Genomic DNA, 27,315 nt, shown 5'->3' with positions numbered 1-27,315 from the left:
TTTTTATCATTTTATGTGATATTATTCTTTTAATTCTATTTAATACGAACTCAGACCAGATTACCATGAAAGGGATTGTGTTGGAATGTGTTGGACATACATGTGTTGAGGTAGCTCTCGAAAGAAAGAGGCAGCTGGTACTCTAAAGGCCAAGGAGAAGAATGAGAGTTTGAAGATATCTCACAAGAAGAGTGGTTCAATAAGTGTATGCCATTGAGTTTGTTACTGTCAATATATTTTATGTAAGGTATTTATGTGCCATATGCTACGTGTATCGTACCGTCGTAGTTATAGTTTACGAGGGTGTTGTCAATTCAGTATTACTAGAAGCAATGTAACTCGATGTACTGTCTTAGTCTTATATAATATTTCTTTGTACCATGCAGTCAATGGGTGTATATGTTTGAATTCAAATTGAATTAAAAGAAAAATGTCACATTAAATGATAAAAATACATATAAATAGAGCATTACAAATGAACCCACTTTTTCACCATATAAAATATGGCTGCAAATTATTTTAAAAATTAGTCCATTATATAAGAAGAATATTAGTGAATTTTTTCATATTTTTTAAAAATTATTTAAGGTACTAAGAATTGTTAGAAGTTATAAAAGTAATATTTTTGGAGAATTTTAATTTAAATTCTACACATGTTTTTAGTGAATCCAATTAAAATAGATTGCATATGGATTATAAATATATAAAAAAATATAGAATTTTTAAAGCAACAGAAGACTATTTTTTTAACATAGAAGATGGAAGCGAGCGTAAGCGAGCCACGGTGGCTTGACTGCTCCATGATGCAGCAGCCGCTGCTTTCCATCTAAGGATCGTTTTAGAATGGTGCGATCGAAAACAACATGGTCGTTCGTTCTATTGATCGTTTGAATTTGCGTCGGTGTTTTAATGCTGTTGGTTGCACCGTTTTCTCTGGTGAGGAGATGCATGCTATGCCTGCAGCTCCAACGAATACTGGCTCGCGGAAAGCTGGTGGACGTTGACCCTTATGAAATGCCGATGAACACCGACCCTTTTACATAGGGATTTTTTTTATTTGCCACTACAAATACTTCTAATCCGGGATTTGCTATCACAAATAAGCTTATCCGGTTTATGCCATCGGATCTGACCTTACTTATTTGTCACTAAGTATAATACCCATGCTAATGCTACGACGATATTTGGTAATGCAAATAAAACAACAAAAGACGATATATATTTTGGTAATCAAGTATAGTATAAGATAGATTTAAGATTAAAAAAAGTGATACAGAGTTATTATATTATTAATATATAGTCACATATGTAAAATAATATCGTAACTTTTGTATCTTCCGAAACCAACTAAATCCTAATACGCTTAAGAAATTCTTATATAACTTCATAAATATTGTCTTTAAATTCATTCTTATTGTACTTCAACTTATCTGTCAAGAACTTAGTTCTCAGCATATTTCCATCCTGTACCTGTATTATTACGGATCACTGTAAAAAAAACATTAATATCATTGTTCATCTTGTAGCCAGAATAACATTCTACTGCTGAAATCCAACAAATTTTATTGTTGCATTTGTATTGAGTAGGTACATTTATAATTATTAGTTTTCTACCCATGCATTATGACATGTGCCAAAAAATTTCATAAGCTAATATAGTTGACTGAGTTGACACACAGAGCTACAACGACTATCTTACATCATATAACATTTATGTTCTACAACCCAATTTGTCTACTAAATCATCGAAGGAAAACAGTATACTAAAAACATAAACATATAAAATGTTTATTCACCAGTGACACCAACATAGAAATTTTTTGACCACCTATTCATACTTTGAAGGTGTTGGTTGGCCATACATGCTCTATTGTTAAAATAGTATGAAAAAAGAGCCTAAAATTTTGCAGTACTCGATAAGTTGCGGCGGAGAAATCCCGACCTCTACAACACTTATGGACTCAATGAGCTCGATTAAAAAGACACAAAGATCAAACCTCGATATTTTCATTCACGTAACCAGCTAATCTACTTATTTCGGGATACATCACCAAGTAACCATTTTTCTAACGGTTATTGCAACAAGTTGCCTTATTATAGTTTTCTGGTTTCACAAGATTTAAATTCAAATAAAACTAGATTAGAATGAGTTGTATTAGAATCTAACAATGACCAGGTCAAACAGTACGCCAATTGTAAATGAACTGCGTCGCAAGAGCTGACTGTGAAGGATAGCAGAAGAATGAGGACACCACCTATTGATAAGGAGACGATCTCTCTATCATCTGAAATACAGGAAAATAAGGATTCTCGTTTGTATCAGGAGTTTTTTTCTTAAAAAAAAGAAAGATTCATTTCGCACAAAAAAAAATGTACTGAACAAATGCATTTTGCTCAATAATGCGAGTAGCTCGAATAATGGAATGACTACTTGATAGAAGGAAAAACTATCTCAAAGAACTATATAGAATATTTTTCATGTAAAGTTTGGAATAGACTGCTCGATGAAATATTGGATGTGCATTACCTCTGCCCAAAATCAGTCATTAGGTTGCAAGTACCTTGAACATGCGCATTGTCTCCATGCTACTCCTGTAAAAGATTAATTAGAGCTAGGGAAAAATTGAGACGGTAGTAATCCAATGTACTGTCTTCAGCTTCAGCAATGAGGCCTGCTTCACAGCCTACAGGCTGCAGCATGGTAGAATCTAGTCAGGAAAAATGTCGAAGGTGAATCTGCGAGACAGCTCCAAATAATATTCTAGTCAACAACCATCTCTACATTCAAGAGTAACGAGCCAGCTCCAAATAAGATGAACAGCTAAATTTTGGTTTCAGGTGACGCTCTAATCTTTAATGTAGTGATCAATAGTTGTATTGCAACGAACTAATGGAGTAGGTACAAATCTTCAATTTCTTTTTTGCATAATCCCTCGTTGCCCCCAAATTGCATTCACTACTTTCTTCTCCAGCCACAAAACTATATATATGGAAGCAAGAATTTAGAACCTGCGGATTGCAGTTGGGTAAGAAGAAGCACGTGATAAGCACATAAATCACATAACCTTAATTGCAGGCTGGTAGAGATGGACAATGTAGCCCCGATGGAGAGTTAGAAATAGACGAACTCAGAGAAGATAGCGGCCGACCATTCTACAACGGTGCCGACATCCAATGTGCAGATGAAAAACTGAGACTTCGGTAGCTAGGCTGTTCGGTGAAAGCTTAGCAGTGAAAGCTTATCGGCGAATTCATGGGAGTCGGACGGGCAGACCTGGTTCTCGAAGGACCTGACGGTGCTGAGTCAAAGTCGTCAGGGAGTCCATCGGTGGGTAGCAGTGCAGCACGAGTGCCTCGTGGACCGAACTGGGGACCTCCATCTCTGGAGCACGGTCGTGAGGAGGTCGATCCGGTGGAGCTCGACGGGGATGATAACGTGAGGCCTATGGCGGCGGGGAGGGGAGAGCGTCGGGAATCGGATGCACCTGGGCTCAGAGGGAACTTGCATGGTTGAAGTGGGTGACGCGAGGTCGGGTGCGGTTGCGTTCCCAGATAGATAAATACTCGGAGGTAGTTGCGGCGAGGCACTCGGCGTTGGCGTCTAGGGCACGGATGGGCTCGGATTTGAGGGCATGGGGCGTGGTTGCGACGAGGGCATGGCGAGGCCCGGGGGCATGGCGGCTGTGAGGATTTGAGAGGCTCGGGGGTCGTGGCGGCGACGGTCTGTCGAGATCCCACCAGTCTGTCGCTCCTCCACCGGCCCTCACCCTCCAGATCTGCCCGAAGCACCGCCTCTCCGCTCTATGTTGGCATTATCCGCGCCTGTCGTGCAGCTTCTCCGGCCGTTCCAGCATCACGCTAGCCAGTAGTGGCGGAGAGGAGGTGGCCGGTGGCGGAGAGTGTGGCCCGCGGACTCACACTCCACCGGCGATGCGGTCGGCGACGAGCGACTTGTAGATGGTGAGGACCACTTGGACGGGCCCCTTATCCCCTTATCCCCTCGCGACGGTCGGTTTGTTTAACAGAGCACTCGAAACAGTTTTTTATTGAAATTAAGAGAGCTACATTAAATAATAGTTTTGGCTTTTAGTTTTTTAAAGTAGAATCTGTGGGAGTGGTCATTTAAAATAAACTAGAAGTTGAAAAGTTAAAAAAATGTTTCTCCTAATTCACTTCTCGCATAGAATCACTTTCTTCATATAGTTATTTCTAGAGAATCATTAGAGAATCACTTTCAGTCACAGAATCACTTTCTCAGATAATCACTCTCCGCAGAGAATTTGAATCAGAAAGAGCTCTACCAAACAAGCTCTCACAGTGGTGGTGACGACCGTGTCGCCCCTGCTCTTCCTCACCACGTCCTCTGAAGCCATCTCTCCCGTACTGCGCGCGCCTTTCACCGTCCATCTAAGACGGGCTCTGCTCGAGTTGGGAGGTGGAGGCCATAGGAGAGACACAAGCGATCCTAGCCTGGATGAAGGTGAGGAGCGGAGGCATCACGTTCAAGAGTTGGGAGAGGAGCAACGCGTTCGAGACTCGGAGAAGAGGCAAAACATCATGGGCCCATGAGTGTTGAATGAACTGAGTGTTTTGAGTCATTGGATTTGATGAAGCTATACGAGAAGAGGTATGAGCACTTTATTTTGAGGAAACAGGATTCTTACGTGTACAGATTGAAGTGGATGAAGAAAATGTCATCTGTGTGGGGCAAAATGTTGTATGGATATAAGAAAGAATTGAACTGATATATTATATAGGGATATAGATTACTACCAATACTGTTAGATTTTTTCGTTAAATTTCATTCATAATGCCCAACTTACCACTATCTCTTGCAGGATACTGACAAGTGGACCCGACATGTCATTCTCATTGTCACCTCTCTCTCTTCTCTAGCCCATTATCGGATCTGGCCACTTGGTCGTCCGAAGGTCTTTCATGGAGGCCATGGTGTGCTCGCCTTCGTGCATTCCTAGAGCGACATCTGCAGCTACATCTCCCCTGAGGATCTGATCGTGGATATTTCCCTGATGTGTGTGGTCTTCTCTGATGTCTACTCCGTGCTCCCAGACCAATCGCGGTCTTGATGCTGCCCAATTTATCCTCCTCTCTGCCATATGCGTACAAAAGCCGCTCCTCGTGCTCCATTACACCAAGCTCAAGATCGAAGACAAACTCGTTGCTGAAGTTGCCCAGGACCTTGCATTGACACAATTGGATCCAGCCATCCTTGGTCGTAGCATCGCCGGAGCTGAGGCTGATTTAGTGTGACCGTGTAGATCTGGTCACTCGTGCACCGGAAAAGGTGGCCTGGTGAGCTCTAAGGTCGAGATGTGAACCACGGTAGGAAGAGATGCAGCATCGTGGAGGAGAGCTCGTGTGGCCCGCTTGTGAACAGTTAAGTGTGCAGCGTGTGACATCATGATGCTAGTAGCTAACCTGAGGTGGCGAGCTCACGAGTTCACGGCAACCAGCGGTGGCCCTCCCTAACCATGCGACAGTTAGCTTCCCGATGGCTGCTTCCCTGACCGAGCTCTACGACGTCTTCACCAAATGGCATTTAGGCATCCTGATTCGATGTTCAGGTGTGGCATGGAAATCTTTTGGTACTACCAACTTCCCAATGGTACTATTTATATTAGCAGTGCAAGTACATCTTACAATCCGGTTGGTTTCTATTGCCGATACTCTAAGGTAAGATGGTGTAACAACATCTTGCTACCGGCAGTAATGCTATTAACAGACCATAAGCAATAAAATAATATCATAGGAGGAGACAACAGAAGTGGAAGAAAATGATGTATGCTATAAATTTCTATTATGATGTGAGTCTCACTTTAAAACCTTCTTTTAGTAATATAGATTATGCCAATTATAACAATTAATGCCTGGTGATATACAACCCCAGCTTATTATCTACTTGGATTATAAACATTGTGGTCGATCTAAGGATATGTTTGACAGAGTTTCTAAAGCAGCTTTTCGATTGAAATCAGAAGATCTCTGTCAAATAGTAGCTTTCAGTTTTTAACTTCATAAGTGAAATCCGTGAGAGTGATTATCTGAAATGTACTAGAAGCTAAGGAGCTGAAAAAGCAGCTATCCCTGATTTAATTTTCGCACAAAATCATTTCCTCCACATATTTTATTTTAGAGAATTATTTTCAGTCATAGAATCATTTCCTCCAAAACATCATTCTCTATAAAAAAAAAATTTAGATAAAATAAACTCTACCAAACAGACACTAATACCATAACCAAAATAAAACAAAGATGGGACATGCACACAAGCTAGCCAACTTTTTAAAAAAAGAACCGTTGCTCTCACGCCTCTGTACAAGCTACAGTATCATTACGCGGAATAAATCCTCGTAACTTCTCCGAAAAGGAACAAATCCCCCGAACCCTCGGATCCTCTGCACTCCCTAATGCGTGCGTGGTGTAAACATCAGCACCCGAGCAAGAGCAGAGCAGCCCAACGGCGCCGGCCGCAGGGTCTCCGAGTCGCAGAAGATCCAGACACCGCCGTCGCTTCCTTTCTCCCCTCCGGCTAGCGCGCACACCTTGCGCTCCTCCTCTCGCAAAGCGAGCAAACAAAAGCGCACGCGTTCCCCTACGCTTCCTTTCTTTCCATTTTTTTTTCCGCTCCCGTCCTTTTCTGCGTCTCAGTTTCGGCTCCGCTCCGCTCCTTTTGCTGCCCCAGGCCCGCAGCACGGCCTCCGGATTCCCTCCGGCTTCTGCTCCGGCGGTCGGATCTCGCCGCCGTGGCGATCCGGTAAGCTCCCCCCTCCCCTCCTGTCGCTCTGCAACAATTGCTTCGTCTGGCCCGCTGCTAGCTAGCCTGCTGCCGCTAGATGCTGCTGCTTCTGCTGCTTGCGCTGGTTTGGGGTAGTAATTTCGCGGGGACGGGGAACCCGGTGGATCTGGAGCGCGCGGTTTGTCCTGAGATCTGCGCGGGTTCGCTTGCTTGCGAGATAGTGCGTATCGTGTTTGGTGTAGTTTCAGTTCGGGGCGCGAGTTAGCTTGGGCGATAACGGATAGTCTGGTGCAGCTTGCTGATGAAATTTCCTTTCTGAGTGCGCGAGCCGTCAGTGGTGCCTGCTGAGGTTCGAACTTAATTGTAGAGTAGGTTGACCCTTAGCTCCCTAGATTCTTTTGCCGGATTGTAATTTTAGCAACTCAGTTGCGCTAAGCTGCTAAGTAGAGTTTTTGTTTGGCGTAAATTTGGCAACACTATAGAGTGGGCAGTTCTGTCAGGTGCGATGAATTTTTTATTTACTACCATGTTACTGCTGCACACCTATAAGTTAAGCGGTGTATTCAGGGAACTTCGCTAGGTGTAATGCCACATAGTAAATAAACCCTTAAACATGCACTACAGATTATTTCTGTTGGGGTACGTTTCGATTCTCAGGAGCCATGAGCCCATCAATTGTGAGTTTGTGACGTCGTAGAAACATGATTTTTCTTATATTGTACTATTATTTGCTTTTGTTCAATCAAAATATACTTGTTACGTTCAACACTTTCACTGTGAGGTGCCATTATGCCAAAAAAAATGTTTGTAATTTTTTGGCTGGAACAAGTATCCAGTGTGGGAAAGTAATCCAACATGCTTCATAGTTCATATACTCTTGGTGCATTTTCGACAAGCATGTAATGGTTGTTTTTCCTGGTAAAGATTGTGTCAAAAGAAGCATCATAAAATAGTAAAATACATGTTATGTTAAACCTGGTTATAATGTTGAATCACAGAAAACAGAAACTGGAACTGGAACTGGAAGAAATAAATCATGTTTCATCCTGGCACTTCTACTGATTATTGTTTGTATTTATATGAATCTGGTTTTTTTCGTTTACTTGTTCTAAGAAATTGCCAATGGCACATAGTTAATGCTTAATCGACATTTTCTGGTTTTAATGATATCTGTTTATGTATTTCAGCCTTTGAGGTCAAGAAGGTGCTAGCTGAAACTCTTGATTCATCCCTGTTTTTCATTGATTGGACTGCTTCTGTACTGTTCATTGCCAGCACATTGTAGAAATTGATGGTACTGTATGAGGTCACAAGAAAGTTCCATGCATATGCTCTCCATCTAATTGCCAGAATATGATAATTGATCAGTTTGGACAACATTCTGGCAAGTACTTAGCTGGTTAGATACACCACAAATTCTTTCATATTCAATATGCCGCCATGGTGGGGTAAGTCATCATCAAAAGATGTTAAGAAAACCACCAAAGAAAACATCATTGATACATTTCATCGTTTGATAAGTCCAAATGAACAAAAGGGAAGCACAAAATCGAAGCGGAATTGTAGACGTGGCAATAATACAGCTGTTGAGAAAGTCTGCCAATCTACCACAGTGTCACGCCCAACTTCACCGTCAAAAGAAGTTTCTCGCTGCCAAAGTTTTTCGGCTGATAGGCCACATGCCCAGCCACTTCCTATTCCTGGAGTACGTCCTCGAGTAACGTGCACAGTTTCTGATGTCATTGAGTCAAAGCCCATATTGGAAAAGCGTGGCAAACCACCACTGCTTCTGCCACTTCCTAAACCCAGTCGGCTGCACAGAAGGCCTGGAAACAGTGAGCTTGCTTCAGAAATAGTAAATGCTTCTGTCTCTAGCAACTGTTCTGCTGATAGTGATGACCATGGAGATTCTCAGCTTCAGAGCCCTGTTGGAAATGATGCTGAAAATGCAACAAAGGTTGCTTTGAAGAGCAAGTCAAGGTATGCTCCTCAGGCCATGTATTATTTATGTGCTTCTTCATTCAAACACGCTCTCATATATCTTTCTTCTCTTTCTGAAGTAATGCTTGCAAAGAGCGCCCTGGCACCATTACTATGAAGACCACGAAGGAAATGCCAAAGCCAGCTAATGCATTCCTCGGTAACCATACACTGTCCACATCACCAAGAAGCACTGCAGCTGACAGCTACCAACCAAACTTACAAAATCTCCAGCCAGTAGTTTTTGAGAGTGCTCCCAATAGCTCGATGTCAAGTCCTTCTAGAAGTCCTAGAAGAATATGTCCTGATCATATTCCGACTTCAGCCTTTTGGGCAGTTAAGCCTCATACAGATGTAACTTTCCTTGGATCTGGTCAATGTTCCAGTCCGGGTTCAGGGCAAACATCTGGGCATAATTCAGTTGGTGGCGATATGCTAGCCCAGTTTTTTTGGCAGCCCAGCAGGGGTAGTCCAGAGTGTTCGCCAATTCCTAGCCCAAGAATGACGAGTACTGGTCCTAGTTCTAGGGTGCATAGTGGAAGTGTTTCTCCATTGCATCCAAGGTCTGGAGGAATGGCACCGGAATCTCCAACAAGACGACTTGATGATGGGAAGAAGAAGCAAACCCACAAATTGCCCCTTCCACCATTGAGCATCTCTAACAGTTCATTTTTTCCAAACAACTCCACGCCAACTAGCCCTATTTCAGTACCTCGGAGCCCTGGCAGAACAGAGATTCCACCAAGTCCTGCCGCACGATGGAAGAAGGGCAAGCTGCTTGGTCGCGGGACATTTGGGCATGTATATGCTGGCTTCAACAGGTATGTGTTTTCCTACATATGGAACTTTGAATGTGCAGTTTGACTTTCGGTAATTGTATTTTAGACATCTTTATAGCTTTTGTAGGATCTTTGCGTAAGACACATTTGCTCTATTCTAATTATTTTACTGCTCTCTTATTCCTTCGTATGAAGTTTAATGTTGGCTAAAATGCTCATGTTCTGTTTGTGTAATTTCAGTGCTATATCAATATTTGGTCTGTGAAAAGCTTTATCTATTTGCTAACTATTTTTTTAAAAAAAAACATTTTAGACTAGATAGATAGGATATTCATGTATCTCTTAATTGTGGTTTATGCACTGTTTTCCCTTGAAGAGCTAAAAACTACCCCTACATTATTTTCAGTTTGATGTTTTAGGAATGGAAGGAGTTATTTTTTTATTTGATATTATAGGATTTTGAGAAGGGGCATAGCTACATCTTTCTAGGGTGCTGCTACCTCATTTAGTATATGCTACATTTTACAAGACTCAAATCTCTTGTTCCTCGGTCACTAAGATTAAGAGGGGGTGGTCATATTGTACGTTCCATTCATTGTGCGAACAAATTTACCGAGGTAACAACTAGCAGTACCGACAAATCTAGGAGGGGCTACATTTTGTTAACAAGTTTGTGCATCAAATAAAAAAAACAGATGGGGTAGTGAATAGAAACCATTCGGAACCATAACGTTGCCCATTACGCATAATTGTTGGCAATTGATCAACATCCTTGGCAATGAGAGATGACCATTTTCAGAGGAGCAAATGGTATTGACAACTTGTGGATGGTAAAATTCCGCATCATAGGCCATTCAAAAGTATCTGTCATATTGTTGTGTGAAAGAAGACCTTATGTTACAGATAAGGCCAAGATAAGTTGATCTCTTTGAATTATTGAACCTTGTTTTGAACAATCAGATAGTTTCCCTGGTTCCAATGATATAATATGATGTCGGCCTGAGTGTTTCCAAATCATGCCTTAGTTTTTGTCACAATTGTTTTGTTTGACTTATTTTGATTCTATCATCTATATCAGTGATAGTGGTGAAATGTGTGCAATGAAAGAGGTTACCCTATTCTTGGATGATCCTAAATCAAAGGAGAGTGCAAAGCAATTGGGGCAGGTATGGTTTTTCAATTCTTCCTCATTGACAATTCAGAAAATTTTAGTTTATATGTTGTTGTGTTTATTATTTTACCTTCTTTCATCAGTTTTTCTTTCCGTTTAACAGGAAATATTACTCTTGAGTTGCTTTCGACATCCAAATATTGTACAATACTATGGATCAGAAACGGTATAAGCTGTTTCCTCCAAATTATTATTTTCTTACACTTGGTTTCGTTTACTTCCCTATAACTTTACTACTGTTCCTGTAATTTCATAACATTCTGTCTATAATTTAGTCTTAGTTATGTACTCTTATCCCTTCAGCAAGGGTGGTAAGAAAATTCGTGATGGGCTATTGGACCATCAAATTTCATTAAAAAGGGCTATTTATGCACTGCTTTCAATTTTAGGCTTGAATTTATATATTATGCATGTCCAAAAACAGGTTGATGATAAGCTTTACATATACTTGGAGTATGTGTCTGGTGGATCCATCCATAAACTTCTACAAGAGTATGGACAGTTTGGTGAACCAGCAATACGCAGCTACACTCAGCAGATACTTTCAGGCTTAGCTTATTTGCATGGCAAGAATACGGTCCATAGGTAGCATTTCAGAAATTCAGTTTGCTTTGGTTGTAATTTTTGGGCTGCAGGTATTGGTCACTGTCGGTATTTTTAACCCTTGCTTTTATGTCTGTTCTACCCAATTTGCAGGGACATCAAAGGTGCAAACATACTGGTAGATCCTAGTGGTCGTGTTAAGCTTGCAGACTTTGGAATGGCAAAACATGTAAGTTTCCGAGCCATTTTACTTTGTTAAAAGTAAGTTATTAAAGCTGACATTTTTGCAAGGAGAAAAATGGATGTGCCATCCTTTCATTTATTGTTCCTTTCTGTGTTCTGCATCTGTACCTGAAAGTTATGACCAACTGAAATAGATCAACCTCTTCGAAAATATATAGCCATATGAAAGTCATGTTTTCTGCCGTTAACGGCACCTCTGCACTGATCAGTGGTTCTGGTGCTGCAAGCATACTGCTCTTACCACTGATGTTAAGGGTGTTCTAATCCTCTGTGGCTATTCATTTTTACCTCTAGTCATGATTAAATAACATTTTGGACATTGAAATGATCTCCGAAACCCAACTTTGACAACCACTTTCTAGTGTAATACTAGCTTAATGCTTGTGCTCTGCTACAGATAAAAGATATCATTTTATCACCGTAACATCAAGCCCCACTCAACGTGCTTGGCTTATACCACACCCTTCTCCCTGTCGCAGAACGACGAGCTCCTTCCTGGTGCTCATCATGCTCCATTCTTGTTATTGCCTACACTGCTCACTAGGTGCCACTGTTAGCCCATCAGAGCTCCACTGCGGTATAAGTGTACCTCTGGCACCGTTCCTGTCCTGCAATTACACCTCAGCCTGACATCGCACCGCTCCACCACTTGGACCAGGATAGGGGCCTCATGAGAGACATATAGGGTGATGTTGGTGCTGCTACAACCTCGTGTAGTGGTGACAATCTGGTAGAGTAGGAGGATGTGGAGAGGACAACAAGGGGCGAGGGATTGGAATTTGTGAGGGGGAGTTTTTTTGATATAAGATGAAAAATTGCTGAAAAAAGTACTCCCTCTGATCCCAAATATAAGTCCATTAGGACATCAACACGGTCTCCAATATGACACTATGACTTGTAATATCTATAAAAATATATTATTTCATCTTGATCGACAAGAGCCTCAAGTATGGAGTGGTAGACGTCAAGAGGCAAGTGGACCGGATTATCCTGGTCAAGCTGGTCGTTGGGGACTTAGTTCTCAATGTTATCAACGCGTATGCCCCTCAAGTAGGCCACAATGAGAGCACCAAGAGAGAGTTCTGGGAAGGCCTGGAGGACATGGTTAGGAGTGTACCTATTGGCGAGAAGCTCTTCATAGGAGGAGACCTCAATGGCCACGTGGGTACATCTAACACAGGTTTCGAGGGGGTGCATGGGGGCTTTGGGTATGGAAGCAGGAATCAAGAAGGAGAGGATGTCTTAAGCTTTGCTCTAGCCTACGACATGATCGTAGCTAACACCCTCTTTAAAAAAAGGGAATCCCATCTAGTGACCTTTAGTAGTGGCCAACACTCTAGCCAGATCGATTTCGTCCTCTCGAGAAGAGAAGACAGGCGTGCTTGCCTAGATTGTAAGGTGATATCTGGAGAGAGTGTTGTCCCTCAACATAAGCTTTTGGTGGCTGACTTCCGCTTTCGGATACGTGTCCAGCGGGATAAGCGCGCTAAAGTCGCTAGAACGAAGTGGTGGAAGCTCAGGGGGGAAGCGGCTCAAGCTTTCAAGGAGAGGGTAATTAAGGAGGACTCTTGGGAGGAAGGAGGTGATGCAAACAATATGTGGATAAAGATGGCGACTTGCATTCGGAAGGTGGCTTCCGAGGAGTTTGGGGTGACGAGGGGAAGTAGAAGCGAAGCGAAAGATACCTGGTGGTGGAACGAGGATGTCCAGAAGGCTATCAAGGAGAAGAAAGAATGTTTCAAACGCCTACACTTGGACAGGAGTGTTGACAACGTAGAGAAGTACAAGGTGGCGAAGAAGACCGCAAAGCGAGCAGTGAGTGAAGCAAGAGGTCGGGCGTATGAGGACCTCTACCAGCGGTTAAACACGAAGGAAGGGGAAAGGGACATCTATAAGATGGCTAAGATCCGTGAGAGGAAGACGAGGGATGTCGACCAAGTCAAATGCATCAAGGATGGGACAGATCGACTTCTGGTGAAGGAAGATGAGATTAAGAATAGATGGCGAGAGTACTTCGACCAGCTGTTCAATGGAGGAGGTGAGAGCTCTTCTATTGAGCTGGACGACTCCTTTGATGATGCCAACAGGCGTTTTGTACGAAGGATTCAGGAGTTTGAAGTCAAGGAGGCTTTAAAAAGGATGAAAGGAGGCAAGGCAATGGGCCCTGATGGTATCCCTATTGAGGTGTGGAGATGCCTTGGAGACATAGCAATTGTATGGCTAACTAAGCTTTTCAACTTTATTTTTTGGGCAAACAAGATGCTCGAAGAATGGAGGCGGAGTATATTAGTACCAATCTTCAAGAATAAGGGGGATATTCAAAGTTGTACTAATTACCGTGGGATTAAGCTGATGAGCCATACGATGAAGCTATGGGAGAGAGTCATTGAACACCGCTTACGAAGAATGACAAGCGTGACCAAAAATCAGTTTGGTTTCATGCCTGGGAGGTCGACCATGGAAGCTATCTTCTTGGTACGACAACTTATGGAGAGATACAGGGAGCAAAAGAAGGACTTGCATATGGTGTTCATTGACTTAGAGAAGGCCTACGATAAGATACCGCGGAATGTTATGTGGTGGGCCTTGGAGAAGCACAAAGTCCCAACAAAGTATATTACCCTTATCAAGGATATGTACTGACAGATAAGTCTTGATACTTAGATATTTTTCTTTAGCTTCTAGAAACCAAAGATAGCTTAGGGTAGAAGCAATCTGAACTGCTGTCCAGGTTGAGTAGTCAAAGCAAATTTGACTACTCTAGTCTTGTAGCTCAAGCTTTGAGCAGATAGGGAGGGGCTGACCCCATGCTGGATCAGTAGCAAAATCCTTTAGGACACTACTCTTGTAACTCTTTAAATAGAGGTATACACATAACTGAAAAAGGCTGCCAAGTTTTGCAGCACCAAAACACCTTGTCATTGTCTCCTTTCTGTGTGTGTGTGTGCTGCCCATTTTTTGCAGCAAGGGCAGAGAGGGTGCTGCTGTGTTCCAGCAATAGCCACAAGCTAGAGCTGTCCAATGCTTGCTTGAGCTCTAGGGGAGGTGCTGTCCGTGAGGTGCAGTAGTGTGTTGGAGAGAGTTTAAGCCAACATGTACGATAATGTTGTGACAAGTGTTCGGACAAGCGATGGTGACACCAATGATTTTCCAATTAGAATAGGACTGCACCAAGGGTCAGCTTTGAGCCCTTATCTTTTTTGCTTTGGTGATGGATGAGGTCACAAGGGATATACAAGGTGATATCCCATGGTGTATGCTCTTTGCAGATGATGTGGTGCTAGTCGACGATAGTCGGACGGGGGTAAATGGAAAGTTGGAGCTGTGGAGACAGACCTTGGAGTCGAAGGGTTTTAGGCTTAGTAGAACTAAAACTGAGTACATGAGGTGCGATTTTAGTACTACTAGGCACGAGGAGGATGAGGTTTGCCTTGACGGGCAGGTGATACCTCAGAAGGATACCTTTCGATATTTGGGGTCGATGCTGCAGAAGGATGGTGAAATCGATGAAGATGTGAGCCATCGAATCAAAGCCGGGTGGATGAAGTGGCGCCAAGATTCCGGCGTCCTCTGCGACAAGAGAGTACCACAGAAGCTAAAAGGCAGGTTCTATAGGACGGCAATTAGACCTGCGATGTTGTATGGCGCAGAATGTTGGCCAACTAAAAGGCAACATGTCCAACGGTTGAGTGTAGCGGAGATGCGCATGCTGAGATGGATGTGTGGCCACACAAGAAAGGATCGGGTTCGGAATGATGACATACGTGATAGAGTTGGTGTAGCACCAATTGAAGAGAAGCTTGTCCAACATCGTTTGAGATGGTTTGGGCATATACAACACAGGCCCTCAGAAGCGCCTGTACATAGCGGAAGAATAAAGCGTGCGGATAATGTCAAGAGAGGTCGAGGTAGACCAAACTTGACATGGGAGGAGTCTGTAAAGAGGGATCTGAAAGACTGGAATATCACCAAAGAACTAGCCATGGACAGGGGTGCGTGGAAGTTAGCTATCCACGTGCCAGAGCCATGACTAGATTTGCAAGATCTTATGGGTTTCATCTCTAGCCTACCCTAACTTGTTTGGGACTGAAAGGCTTTGTTATTGTTGTTGTTGTAAATATAAAGAGTTATATATTAGGAAAGTATTTTAACACAATCTTATGTTGTCAATCTATATGCTTTTTTCAGAAATTGATGGTCAAAACTAAAAAGGTTTGACGTAGGACAATCCTAGACGGACTTATATTTGGGATAAGAGGTAGTAGTTAGTTTGCTTGGAAGTTCCCCCCCCCCCCCCCCCCTTTTTTATTGTTAGAGGTTTTTATTGGAAGAGAGAGAAATATTATACAAATTTTTACTCTTAAGTGGTCTTTCCTAAAACATTTTTACTCGTTAATTTGGTTAAATTGTGACCTCTGCTTCTTTTTTTTATTCTTTTTTCCTCCCAGATCAATGGGCAGCACTGTCCTTTCTCATTTAAGGGTAGTCCATACTGGATGGCTCCAGAGGTATTGCTGAAAATCTTTGAATTTGTATTTTATTTTAATTTTTATTTGAGCTCCATGTTTATCTCACTGAGATTTCTGTAGACATCAAACTCACATGTAACACAAATGCAGGTTATAAAAAATTCTAATGGATGCAACCTTGCGGTTGACATATGGAGTTTAGGATGCACTGTCCTGGAGATGGCTACCTCAAAACCACCGTGGAGCCAGTATGAAGGGGTCAGTATTAGATGTTAAAGATACAATTTACATTTGTTCTACAGTACGGATGGCTAGTATGAGTTAACAATCTGCATTTGTTGTTAACCACTGCTGTCTCCATCAGTAATTCACTGCACTACTGCACCAAGTTGTGCCTGACCATATCAGTTCAGTACCCCTCAAGTTATTGTCGCATGTTTGTTCGGATGTAGCTGGTTCTGTTCTTCCTTTCCTTCTGGGCGTATCTACAATCTTTACTTTCGAACTTCATTAATACCTTGAGTTGATGAAAAAAATAGAGCCATATCAGCTTAAGATTTGCCCACTTCCTACTGTTTGTTTTGAAGGATAAAAGCCTCATTTTTTGTTGATTTTGATAATGCCCTGGAAGTCCTCCCCAATTTGGCTCAGAATGAGTTGTTCAGATTGTTAGTGCACTTCATGTCGATCAAGCACTCAGTTGATCTGGAAACAACCTTTTAGATGAAAAACTATGAACTATGTATGTACTGTGATTCTGTGAATAGGTATATTACGTTAAATAAGCCATACTCTTGCACATTGACATAGTTTTCAATGACCTTAATCTGGGCTGAAGATAATGGGTCGTTTCCCACTCATGTTTTGTTGGATTTGGACACCAAAACCAGGAAAATGCCGGCTTTAGGCTGGTTCCTTCCAGAAGTGCTGCTGACCAGCCAACGAAAATAGAACCAGCTAGCAGTTTCTGACTTTCTGGAGCACCGATTCTAGAAGACTGCCAGAGAGCTCATTCGTGAGACTTCTATATAATTAAATTATTCCTTCTTTTGAGAGCACAGATAGGATGGGCCATTATATCGGCATCCACAATTCCACACTGGATGAACATTTTCCAATTTCTCACTTTCTGAAATTCTATGATATGTTTGACTTCTTCTATAATCAGAACTGAAGTAAGCATTAAATGGAAGCAACTTATGAATGCTTCCCCTTTTATTCGTTAACAGATTGCTGCAGTTTTCAAGATTGGAAACAGCAAGGAACTTCCACCAATACCAGATCACCTTTCGGAGCACTGCAAGGACTTCATTAGAAAGTGTCTGCAACGTGACCCATATCAACGTCCGACAGCAGTGGAGCTCTTGCAACACCCGTTCATACAAAAAGGAATGTCACTTGAGAAATCTGTTGTTCCCGATCCTTCGGAACATTTGGCTGCCATATCTTGTCGACCAAATCCCCAGGTACCACCTGAATACTGTTCTTAAGTGATTCTTCAGCTCAAAATTGCATATCTGCTCCGACTAAAAACATACGCATTTACCTTCAGCAAATTTCATACTCCCTCCGTTTCAAAATACAAGGTGTATTAGAATTCGAAAAAGTCAAACCTCGTAATTTTTTACCAACAATTAGTCAAATTATACGCATGTTTAGTGTAAAAAAATGTATCAATAGATTTGTATTTCACATATATTTTGATAAGATATTGGTTTCGTAGCAATTGATAACATATTATAAGAGAAATTAATGGTCAAAGTATACTTTGAAAGACTTTCTCAATTCCTAATATGCCCTATAAAAAGAAATAGAGTGAGTATGTTGCTGATATACGCTTCTTTTTTCTCAATGCGCAAGAGAGCTGCATTGCCATTTCATTAATAAAAGAAAAGGAGTTAGCTTACAAGTCCGAACCACCCATGAAAACTGAAAACATACGCACCACAAAAATTAATACGTCCTTTGAACTTCTGATGCTTTCCGTTTGCTTGTCCCTTGTTGTCAAATTGTACACCCACATGAAGTTTGTGTTTGAATTATTATTTTTGTTTTTGGCATCAAGAAGCGATTAATTTTTATAGAAGGGGCCATGGGGCTGTGATAGCCGGCAATCCTTGAAAAAATTAATCACGCCGTAGTGGATATTGAGACATGGGCTACTAATTTTCATAGAAGAGGCCACGACACCGCAGCTTGGCTGTGCTACATGTACGGAGCCCAAGAAGAAACAGTCTGGTGGCGGTTGTGAGGACTTGAGCCAAAGAAAGAAGCCGCACCCGCAAGAAAATGATGGCATTTGGTCGAGGGGAACCCATTTTGATAACAATGGCACAGCGCTCTAGGATTGGTGGTGACAAAGATGGAGTATATCCTTGTGGTAGTTACAGCTGCTTCTGACAAAGATGGAGCATATCCTTGGTACCTGACAAGTTTCACCGGTAGTGTGGAATTGCGTTGGAGAACGTGACTAAAGGCGGAGGAGAAAAACTGTCGACTTGGCTTGCTGAGTGCACTAAAATCAAATTAAATTGGAAATCAGTTCATAAAGGGGTAGAACAAGATATGACCCTAATGGATGTCGATATAGCTCACCGGAATGGGAGGTGGAGCACAGGGGCAATAGTTGGAACTCGGATTAGTGATGCTTGCAGGGCTTTTGGCATTTCTCTGGTCGTTTCCATGGTAGAACGTGGATATAGGGCAGAGGGGCGTTCATTTCGCAGTGGCATTTTAGGGATATGGGGATTTTACAAGGGCAGAGAAAATTTTCCTTGTTAACTTAGCTCTACTGAACTGATATATACCTATGTAGAGTTCATGATTATTTATTTGTTGGGATAGTTTACTTCCTTTCATTTAGCATTCTCATGGCCTGTTCATCTTTTGACTCTTCAGGTGGCTGTGCAGACAAGAAATACATCCTCCTTGGGTTTGGAGGGTCAGACCATTTACCAGAGAAGGGGTGTAAAATTATCTTCGAAACACAGGTACAACATATCCCACACCCTGCTCATTAAGTTGAGATGCACACACCAATAGTATGTCCAAACAGTTGTTGCAGGAGTCAGTAATGCAGCAATCAAGAACCAAAATATTAGATATCCAAAATAAAGCTAAATTAGTTGTAAAAATGTTCCATAACTAACCAAACTGCAGCTACTTTACTACAATTTTATATAGCTAGACTCATTTCTTCTGACAAAATGGATTTTCTGATGAATGTTATTGTATGTTACTGTTTATGCATGAGCACTTCTGTCCTCTAATCCTTATTAACGTGCAGTGATATCCATATACGGAGCAATATATCCTGTCCAGTTTCTCCATGTGGAAGTCCTCTGCTAAAGTCAAGGTCTCCCCAACACACAAGTGGCATAATGTCACCCTCTCCTATTTCGAGCCCCAGAACTACTTCAGGCGCTTCCACACCCCTATCTGGTGGTAATGGTGCTATTCCTTTTAACCATCTAAGGTATGCAACCTACAGCAGCGAGGGATTTGGGATCACATCAAGAGGCCCAGATGATCCCTTCCCCAGCCGGCATACAGATCCTATTCTTGGGCAATTCGCTCAGGTGCATCAAGTCTCACAGGGACCTCGAGAAAGGGTAGTATCTGAAGCTGACATTCTGAGCCCTCAATTTGGAAAGAGACTTGGAAATGTTTTTGATTTGCGCGAAAGGCTCTCCCCTTCTGAACGTTTTACTCATCATGCCTTTGTGGATCATATGGAGCTAAATCCTTCGCTAGACCTGACATCTGGCTCTCCTAACCTTGGACTCAAGCATGGTAAATAACTATCGAGTGTAAAAAGCAGGGTGGCATTTTTTTGGAGCTTGTTAGGGTAACTGGTGGTTTTGGCTGCTATGATCATTCAATATCTGGAAGTCTGGAATTGTATCATAGTATTAGAAAGATTGATAATTTCTTTAGAAGCTAATGGTTGATAATGGATGGGATCTTTGTTGTCATTGACGCAATTCAAGACGTCAAAGGTATGCCCCTTGCCCCGATTTACAGCTGTTTTATTATCTGCATTCAATTACATTAGGTCTGACTGTTCTACATCACTTGCAGCTTTTAGTGTTGCAACGCTAGCTGCTAGAACCATGTGTAGTGTCAAAAGAAGCATGATTCTAAATGTTTTGTCCTTGGCTTGTAGAGTCCTTGGATCATTTTATTGTTTATACTGCATGAATAGAAAATATGATCTGATATTTTTATGTGTGGTTCCTGAAGCTTTGCACCTGTTCGTCATAAATTTTAGTGAACAGGTTCTATCTCTGGTGCAGCAGTCACTTTGATTGCTTTAATATCACATTTCAGCCTTAGCTAATTGAACATGATACTTATTGAAGACACAGAAGTTGTTTTGATTATATGTACTGCTAATATTGTTCCATGAATAGCAGATTCCGTTCATTCCTATCAGGCAGAACAACCCGCAGATGCATGCTACAACTGGCGTGCTAACAAGTGGCAAATGATGGGACTGTATATTAGATTCCCACAGACTGAATCACTGAAAGACCCAAAGCAGTAATTCTCCCCCTGTATACCCCTCTTACTCCGATATGTAACTTATTTTTCTATTTTTTTTCTTGGCGTCCTGATGCCAATGTACAGCAGGAATCTCAACTAAGAGCCAAGATTTTGCACAGGAAAAGCAGTTGACCCATTCAGCAATCAGTACCCATTTTCTTTTTTCTTTTTTTTCTTTTTGCGAAGACCCATTTTCTTTTTTCTTCCTTCACAGTTACATATCTCAGCCGTGGTTGAAGCTGGTGCTGCATGTCGACTCGACACTGAAAGTATTTTGTAGTAGTACTCGACTAATGAGCCAACTCATTCATGTACCAGATACTCTCGAAATTTATACAAAGAATCTGATCCCTACTTAAATGCATGTTGTCCATATGTTCTTATATAACCTTCTTGCGTTGCTAATGAGGTTCTGAAAGTTTTATCTTGCAACGATCTAAAAAAACTTTAGTTCTTGCAACCAGTCGTTTTGCTACGGTTTTGTGCAAGATGGTGCCCTTTGCTTAGTGGCAAAAGAAAAATTATCCCTTGATATAATAAGTGATTTGCAATCTACCGTCTATTTGTTCATTTTAGACAAGAACCTACTGTCTAATATCTAGTTTTCAAAAATTATCGTGGCTTTGGTGAATTCTGGAGGGGAAGGTATTCATCTGAAATTTGCCCCTGTGCTATTCATGTTTGTCATGTGGCAGTATTTCTTTCTTTTAATGATCGAATAGAATTATCCGCATCCTAAGATGCACGTAGCTGTTTGTGGCAGTATTTCTACCCTCCGCGAAATCCAATTATGTATCAGGGTCGAAGGGACTACCTGGCATGCCCTGGCTTTCACGGCAATGGCTCCTCGCGGCTCATGGCCATCTGATCCCATTTGTCCCCAGGTCCCTACCGCCCTGGCCCTGAGCCCCTTCGCCGGCACGCGGCCTCTCTAACCTTGGGGCGTCTCGGTCCTCCTACCTCGGATGCACCAAGCACCATTGAATGCACTAAGGGCGTTGCCCGCAGAATTTTTTTAATAATATTATTTTATTAGAAAATTGTAAAAATAATAGTTAAATTAAAAAATTGTAAGCATATTTATCTATCAGCACGCGGAATAACGACGAGAGACCTATTAGTATTCTTCATGCCGATAGCCTAAGTGGCATTGAGTTAGGGGTCTATCGGCATGCAAAATTCCCACAATTTGTTCGTGCAGCGTATCGGTCTATCGGTATTTCGCGTGTCGGTAGGTGAAGCGTTATGACCTGTTGGCAAGTGGAATGCTGATAGGTGTTATGTTAGACATGTCGGCATTCCGTATGCCGATATGCCTTTAATACCAGCCTAACTGTTGATTCCTCTTCTGTTCTCGTCTTCCACGCCCGCGGTCGAGCAGAGAGCGGTGGCGACGTGCGAGAACGACGACGACTGCGCACGAGAGCAAGACGGCGACGAGCGGGAGCGGACCGGCAAGCGACAACCAGGCTTCAACGACTAGCGACGCGCGGCGGCCTTGACCAACGGGGAGCAACCCGACGACAGCGGTAAGGATCTTCCATTTTTTATAAGAAATAATAGTAAATAGTTAGAATAGAGTAGAAAAAATTAGTATGTAATATTTAGAATAGAGTAGAAAAAATCTAGAGTAGAGTAAAAAAATTAGAAAAGTTAGGATAGGAAATTTAGAATAGAGTAGATCTAGTTCGGAAATTTGCAATAGTTAAAATAATTAGTATAGTTAGGTAGAAAATTTAGTATAGTTTGAAAATTTGTGTTATAATAGTTTGAGGTAGTTCGGCAATGTAGAATATTTAGAAAAGTTTGAATATTTAGATAATTAGTGTTAGAAATACTTAGAAAAATAGTATGAAAATAGTTAAAGAAATATCGAGTAGAGTAGATAATTTAGAGAATAAGGATATGAAATTTAGAGTAGAGTATGTATGGTTCGGAAATTAGCTATATCTAACCTCCATGTTAGATACTATGATAATTGTGCTTCATAAGTACTATTATTTAAACATTTAGATTTTGTAACCTTCCAATACTTCTTCACTGGAAAAAAATTACTCACAGAATTTTACATCAACTAAATAAAGAAATATTGACAAAATTGCATCGAATCAATATTGGTAAAAAATGAACCACTCTGTAATGCCGTTTGGACAACTCTTTGAACAACAAATATTTTCGGCTGTTCAACAGCGCGCATCATTGCCTCAACCTACATATAGCCTTTAGTTGCTACTTTAAAAAAGTTTAACTTCTTTTATAAAATGCATATTGAGTTCTGGTTATGCCTCATTAAATATATGATATTCTCCTAATTATCAAGAAAAATCAATTAAAAGAGACAGTTGTCGACCTATCAGCTGTTCGCTACTGCGACACCCTTATCGATGTTTACCTGGATGCCTGTCGGCACGCAAAATATCGATAGGCCTTTGGTCCTCATTCCACGTGCCGATTGGCCCCCAGGCCCAATGCCACATAGGCTGTTGATATGCGGAACACCGACATATCCCTTGTCGGTATTCTGTCTGTTGACAGGTATCTATACTTGCAATTTTTTAAATTTAGCTATTATTTTTACAATTTTTTAATAAAATAATATTATTAAAAAAATTCTTGCTCATATGGCCCAGCCTGACTCGTATCTAGTGAGATAGGTTGAGTTGAGGCAGGCTAGAAAGATGTAATATGGTCTGTTTGGTTAGTTATATGTGCTCAGTATAGCTGAGAAGATATGGTGTTTGGTTTTCTGTATGAGTATATGTTACATTATAAAGCAACTTATTTTGTCACCAAATAACCTAGAGTTAAAAATATTTTTATAAATTAGCACATTAGATGATAAGAATATTAGTAATTTTTTTTTTCTGATTTTTGAAAATTTATTTGAGACATAAAAAATTATTAGAAGTTATACAGTAGGTTTCTTTGAAACTTTTTAATTAAATATTGCTTTAGCTTTTTTATCAAACTAATTAAAATGAATTAATAGTGAGCTCTAGTTTGCTTATGAAAATGTTTAGAATTTTTATACCACTTTTATCTCTAAATAAAATCAAGAGTTAAATAAAAAAATATACACGCACATAGGCTTCACCAATCAAACTAGACTCACCAGAAATGCCATCCAAATGTGTTTCCCGCGAACCGAACCGGCACAAGATTTGTACACGCATAGGGCCTAGCCCAAGCACTCTGCGAGGCAACCTAAGATCATCTCTAACAAAAACTTTAAAAATTCATTCCCTATAACACTATTACAACATCCTCTATCACTATTACAGTATCCTCTATTTTTTTATCTCCAACGGACACCTATTTCTTACATTCTATTACTCTCCTCCTTGTTTCGGACTCACGTGCATACGCTGTGAACAGTCATAGAGGGTGCTCCAAACGTTTGGCAAATTTTCCATCAGCCAGCTTCAAAATGCTGCTCGCAGCAACACTGTAGGGCCAGTTGCCGTCTCCGTTGGAGCTGGACGAGCAGCAAATTCTCGCTACAGTAACAAAACAGTGATGGGGATGCGGATAGGTCTGCTGTTGGAGTAGCCTAACACCGGCGCTTGCACTGCCGGACCTGACCGAGCGCTCGGCCAGTCAACAAAAAGCACCATAGCCGTTCCAGCACCACGCATGCTCTTTCGTTCGGTGTCTATGCATATGCATTTGTGGTTACACACTTACACCTACTAGGCATGCGCTGCCATATTGTGTGACCTGTCAAGGTTGAAAACTTCCATCATGACCTTGCAATTCACTCTCGAGTGTGGAGTAAGGCAGGGCTCGAACGAAACGGCCTATGAAGATTGAAGGCCATGTCTGCCTGACACTTCTCATGGAAGTTTGCTCATAACTCTCGCTACCTCTGCGCTCTGCATGTTCCGGCCAGATAACCGCTGCCTGCCTGTGGGCGCTGCCGCACCGGGTGGGCGATCAGGGCGGTACCAAGCGGTCCAAGCCGCCGTGCAGAAATCGCAAAAACCAACTGACCCTTGCGGGCTCGCGAGAACAAACAATCAGCAGGACATGTGCCACGGTGTAGCCGTGCTGGTTTTGTACTGTTGCGCTGGGAAGGACCGGAGCACCCACACCACACCCCTATCTGGTTGTGAATGCACTCATCGTTGTCCTTTGCCGTCACCACCAACCCCAATTTGCCAAGAAATCGCTTCACCCACAACCTGATGGGCTGACAGGTACAGGCTGTGTGAGTGCGATACAGTAGTGCTGTCCACATAGCTGAACAGCTCCAAAGAGATTTTTTTTTTTCATCAAATGCAGAGAGACAGCAGCTGAACTAACAGTCTCATTCATAACTTAAATTTGCACATAACGGCATACACAATTGGGTACTGAAATTACAAGTCTGGGTTCAGATAACGACAGCAGTAGTACAGCAAACTTGAAGAGAAATTGGGATTCCACAATAACGTAGCAGGCATTGGAAACATCAGAAGCAGCTTGCCTCTTGGATTGGCATCTTACAGCACCAGCACCTTAAGACCTGCTCTTGAACGGGATTGCTCTGATGACCACCTGGTGGTAGATGGCAGCCAGCGCAGCGCCGATGAAGGGGCCAACCCAGAAGATCCACTGCAAAGCATGAAAGAAACAATTGTTGTGATTGCATAAGGATGAGATAATCTATTCCATTATCTAAAAAACACTCTGAATTATATAATGCAATTCATTGTCCTAGAAGGTAGCGGTTGCTTGCTACAATGAAGCAAGTCTCTCAGCATTTCCCTTCGGATAAGGGCAGGTTACCATAATAAATACCCAACAAACGTTAATGAGCTTATCCTATCATACTTGGACATTTAGAAATCAGATACTGAATGATTTCTGGTAGTTGGCTACTGTAAACAAATTTTACTTGGCATTTTTCAAGAACAATAGCTAAGGGCCCAGATACTACCCCTTGGATCTGGAACCTACACGCTGATGCTCACGATTTCGATAGTCATGCCGGAGTTACTCCCCAATTTTACACCAGTTAATCAGATTAGAGACTTCACAATTTAATCTCAGCTAACCAGAGTAGAGTAGTGAACTTCACAATTCGTCATCGGTTAATCAGATTAGACTCTTGCACCAGTGCCAAGTTACTGAAAACATTCATAGGAAGGAACAAGGGACAAGGATGTTGGTTTTCATTCACTTCACTCACATGATCATTCCAGGCATGCTCCCTGTTGTAGATGATGGCAGCGCCAAGGCTCCTTGCCGGGTTGATGCCGGTGCCGGTGATGGGGATGGTGGCCAGGTGGACCAGGAACACCGCGAACCCAATTGGCAGCGGGGCAAGGATCTGTTCGTCCCACAATGAAACCATCGCCATGTCAAGCTCAGAATCTTTGATGCCATGAACAAGTAATTAGGTAAGGTTACTTGCTAGGAGCACTCACCGGGACATGGGAGTCCCTGGCGTTCCTCTTGGCGTCGGTGGCGGAGAAGACGGTATAGACGAGGATGAAGGTGCCGACAATCTCGGCGCCGAGGCCGTCGCCCTTGGTGTACCCCGGCGCGACGACGTTGGCGCCGCCGCCGTTGCCCATGTACAGCCCCTGCTGGAACCCCTTGACAACGCCGGCGCCGCAGATGGCGCCCAGGCACTGCATCACGATGTAGAAGAGCGCCCTGGTGAGAGACAGCTTCCTCGCCAGGAACAACCCGAAGGTCACCGCCGGGTTGATGTGCCCGCCTGCAGTTGCAAAAGCAAGCCATGAGCAGCTAACAAGAGGCCTAAGAGACAGCCAAGAAACAGAGGAAGAAGCCAATAAACAGAGGAGATGGTCAATAAGAAGCAGAGAAGCGCGAGTACTGTACCGGAGATGCCGGCGGTGCAGTAGACGAGGGCGAAGATCATGCCGCCAAAGGACCAGGCGATGCCCTGGATGCCGACGGTAGCGCACTTGGAGTTGGACTTGGAGACGCCCATGACGGTGAGGATGGTGATGTAGAGGAAGAGGAAGGTGGCCACGAACTCGGCGATGCCGGCGCGGTAGAAAGACCAGGACTTGAGCTCCCCGGGCTCGAACAGCGGCGCCGGTGGGGGCTCCTTGTAGTCCTTGTCCTCAGCGCCCTGCGCCGCCGTGCCGATGGGCTGGCGCTCCGAGAACTTGTTCGCGCCCAGGCGGACGTCCTCCTCCTTCCCCTCCATGCCTGCTTCTTGCAGCAGCAGCCGAACCTCGCTAGCTACCTGAGCTGAGGTGAAATGGTGCTGTGCTTGTGGTGAGGGTTGCGCTGCAGCGGGAGTGAAGAGTCTTATAACGGGCAGCAATGGTGGCGAGGAGGTGGTTCTGGAAAGAGTGGGGCGAGGACGGTGTGGGGACGGTGACAGGGAGGAGGAGCGGAAGATTGTTTTTTAAAAATCTATAACTATTTTAATATATACGGTAAAAAACTATTATTTCTAATGTCTAAAAAAACTGAAATCATTTTGATATAAGTGGTAAAAAATTATAATTTTTTAACTAGCGAAAGTTGTAGTTTGTTCAATACATATTAAAATAATTGTAGATTTTCTAGATAAGTATTAAAAATTATATTTTTTACAATATATGTCAAAATAGTTATAGATTTTTAAATTTTACTCTCTTTTTTTTATAAAAGAGCGGAATGGTTGTTGTGTTGCTGCTGACTTGGCCTTAGGTGTCATCCGCAAATATTCGAAGTTCAATAAACATCTCTGGGATTCAGAAATATTCAGAAATATTACTGCTACCTTTTTTGAAAAAAGAACTTACAATTCTCTGAAAACAGAAAATTTGCACAGAAGTCTCAATCTCTTAGGAAATCTGCTCATGCTTGAACTCTTTCCCCCTT

At 42.3% G+C, this 27,315-nt stretch overlaps 2 protein-coding genes and 1 long non-coding RNA gene across 3 annotated transcripts; 1 reads left to right on the top strand and 2 right to left on the bottom strand.

Moving 5' to 3' along the window:
* Positions 1-1,987: 1,987 nt before the first annotated feature.
* Positions 1,988-4,004, bottom strand: LOC133924748 (uncharacterized). The gene is made up of 2 exons (XR_009910847.1): positions 2,528-4,004; positions 1,988-2,285 (listed from the first exon to the last, which is right to left on the bottom strand). It is a non-coding gene; the product is annotated as an uncharacterized LOC133924748 (long non-coding RNA).
* Positions 4,005-6,529: 2,525 nt separating this feature from the next.
* On the top strand, positions 6,530-20,847 carry LOC133924747 (mitogen-activated protein kinase kinase kinase YODA-like). The gene is made up of 13 exons (XM_062370436.1): positions 6,530-6,775; positions 7,945-8,737; positions 8,818-9,558; positions 10,595-10,682; positions 10,791-10,853; positions 11,112-11,272; positions 11,384-11,459; positions 15,922-15,981; positions 16,093-16,200; positions 17,172-17,408; positions 18,841-18,932; positions 19,229-19,940; positions 20,358-20,847. Exons 2-12 carry the CDS (start codon positions 8,190-8,192, stop codon positions 19,740-19,742), a joined length of 2,688 nt encoding a protein of 895 aa, XP_062226420.1. The 5' UTR covers positions 6,530-6,775; positions 7,945-8,189; the 3' UTR covers positions 19,743-19,940; positions 20,358-20,847.
* Positions 20,848-24,780: 3,933 nt separating this feature from the next.
* LOC133924746 (aquaporin PIP1-2-like) lies at positions 24,781-26,767 on the bottom strand. The gene is made up of 4 exons (XM_062370435.1): positions 26,317-26,767; positions 25,896-26,191; positions 25,658-25,798; positions 24,781-25,080 (listed from the first exon to the last, which is right to left on the bottom strand). Exons 1-4 carry the CDS (start codon positions 26,648-26,650, stop codon positions 24,985-24,987), a joined length of 867 nt encoding a protein of 288 aa, XP_062226419.1. The 5' UTR covers positions 26,651-26,767; the 3' UTR covers positions 24,781-24,984.
* Between the last annotated feature and the right edge of the window lie 548 nt (positions 26,768-27,315).

This window comes from Phragmites australis, chromosome 7, assembly GCF_958298935.1.
Source record: "Phragmites australis chromosome 7, lpPhrAust1.1, whole genome shotgun sequence".
Classification (NCBI taxonomy): domain Eukaryota; kingdom Viridiplantae; phylum Streptophyta; class Magnoliopsida; order Poales; family Poaceae; genus Phragmites; species Phragmites australis.
This window is presented reverse-complemented; position numbering and strand designations above follow the sequence as displayed.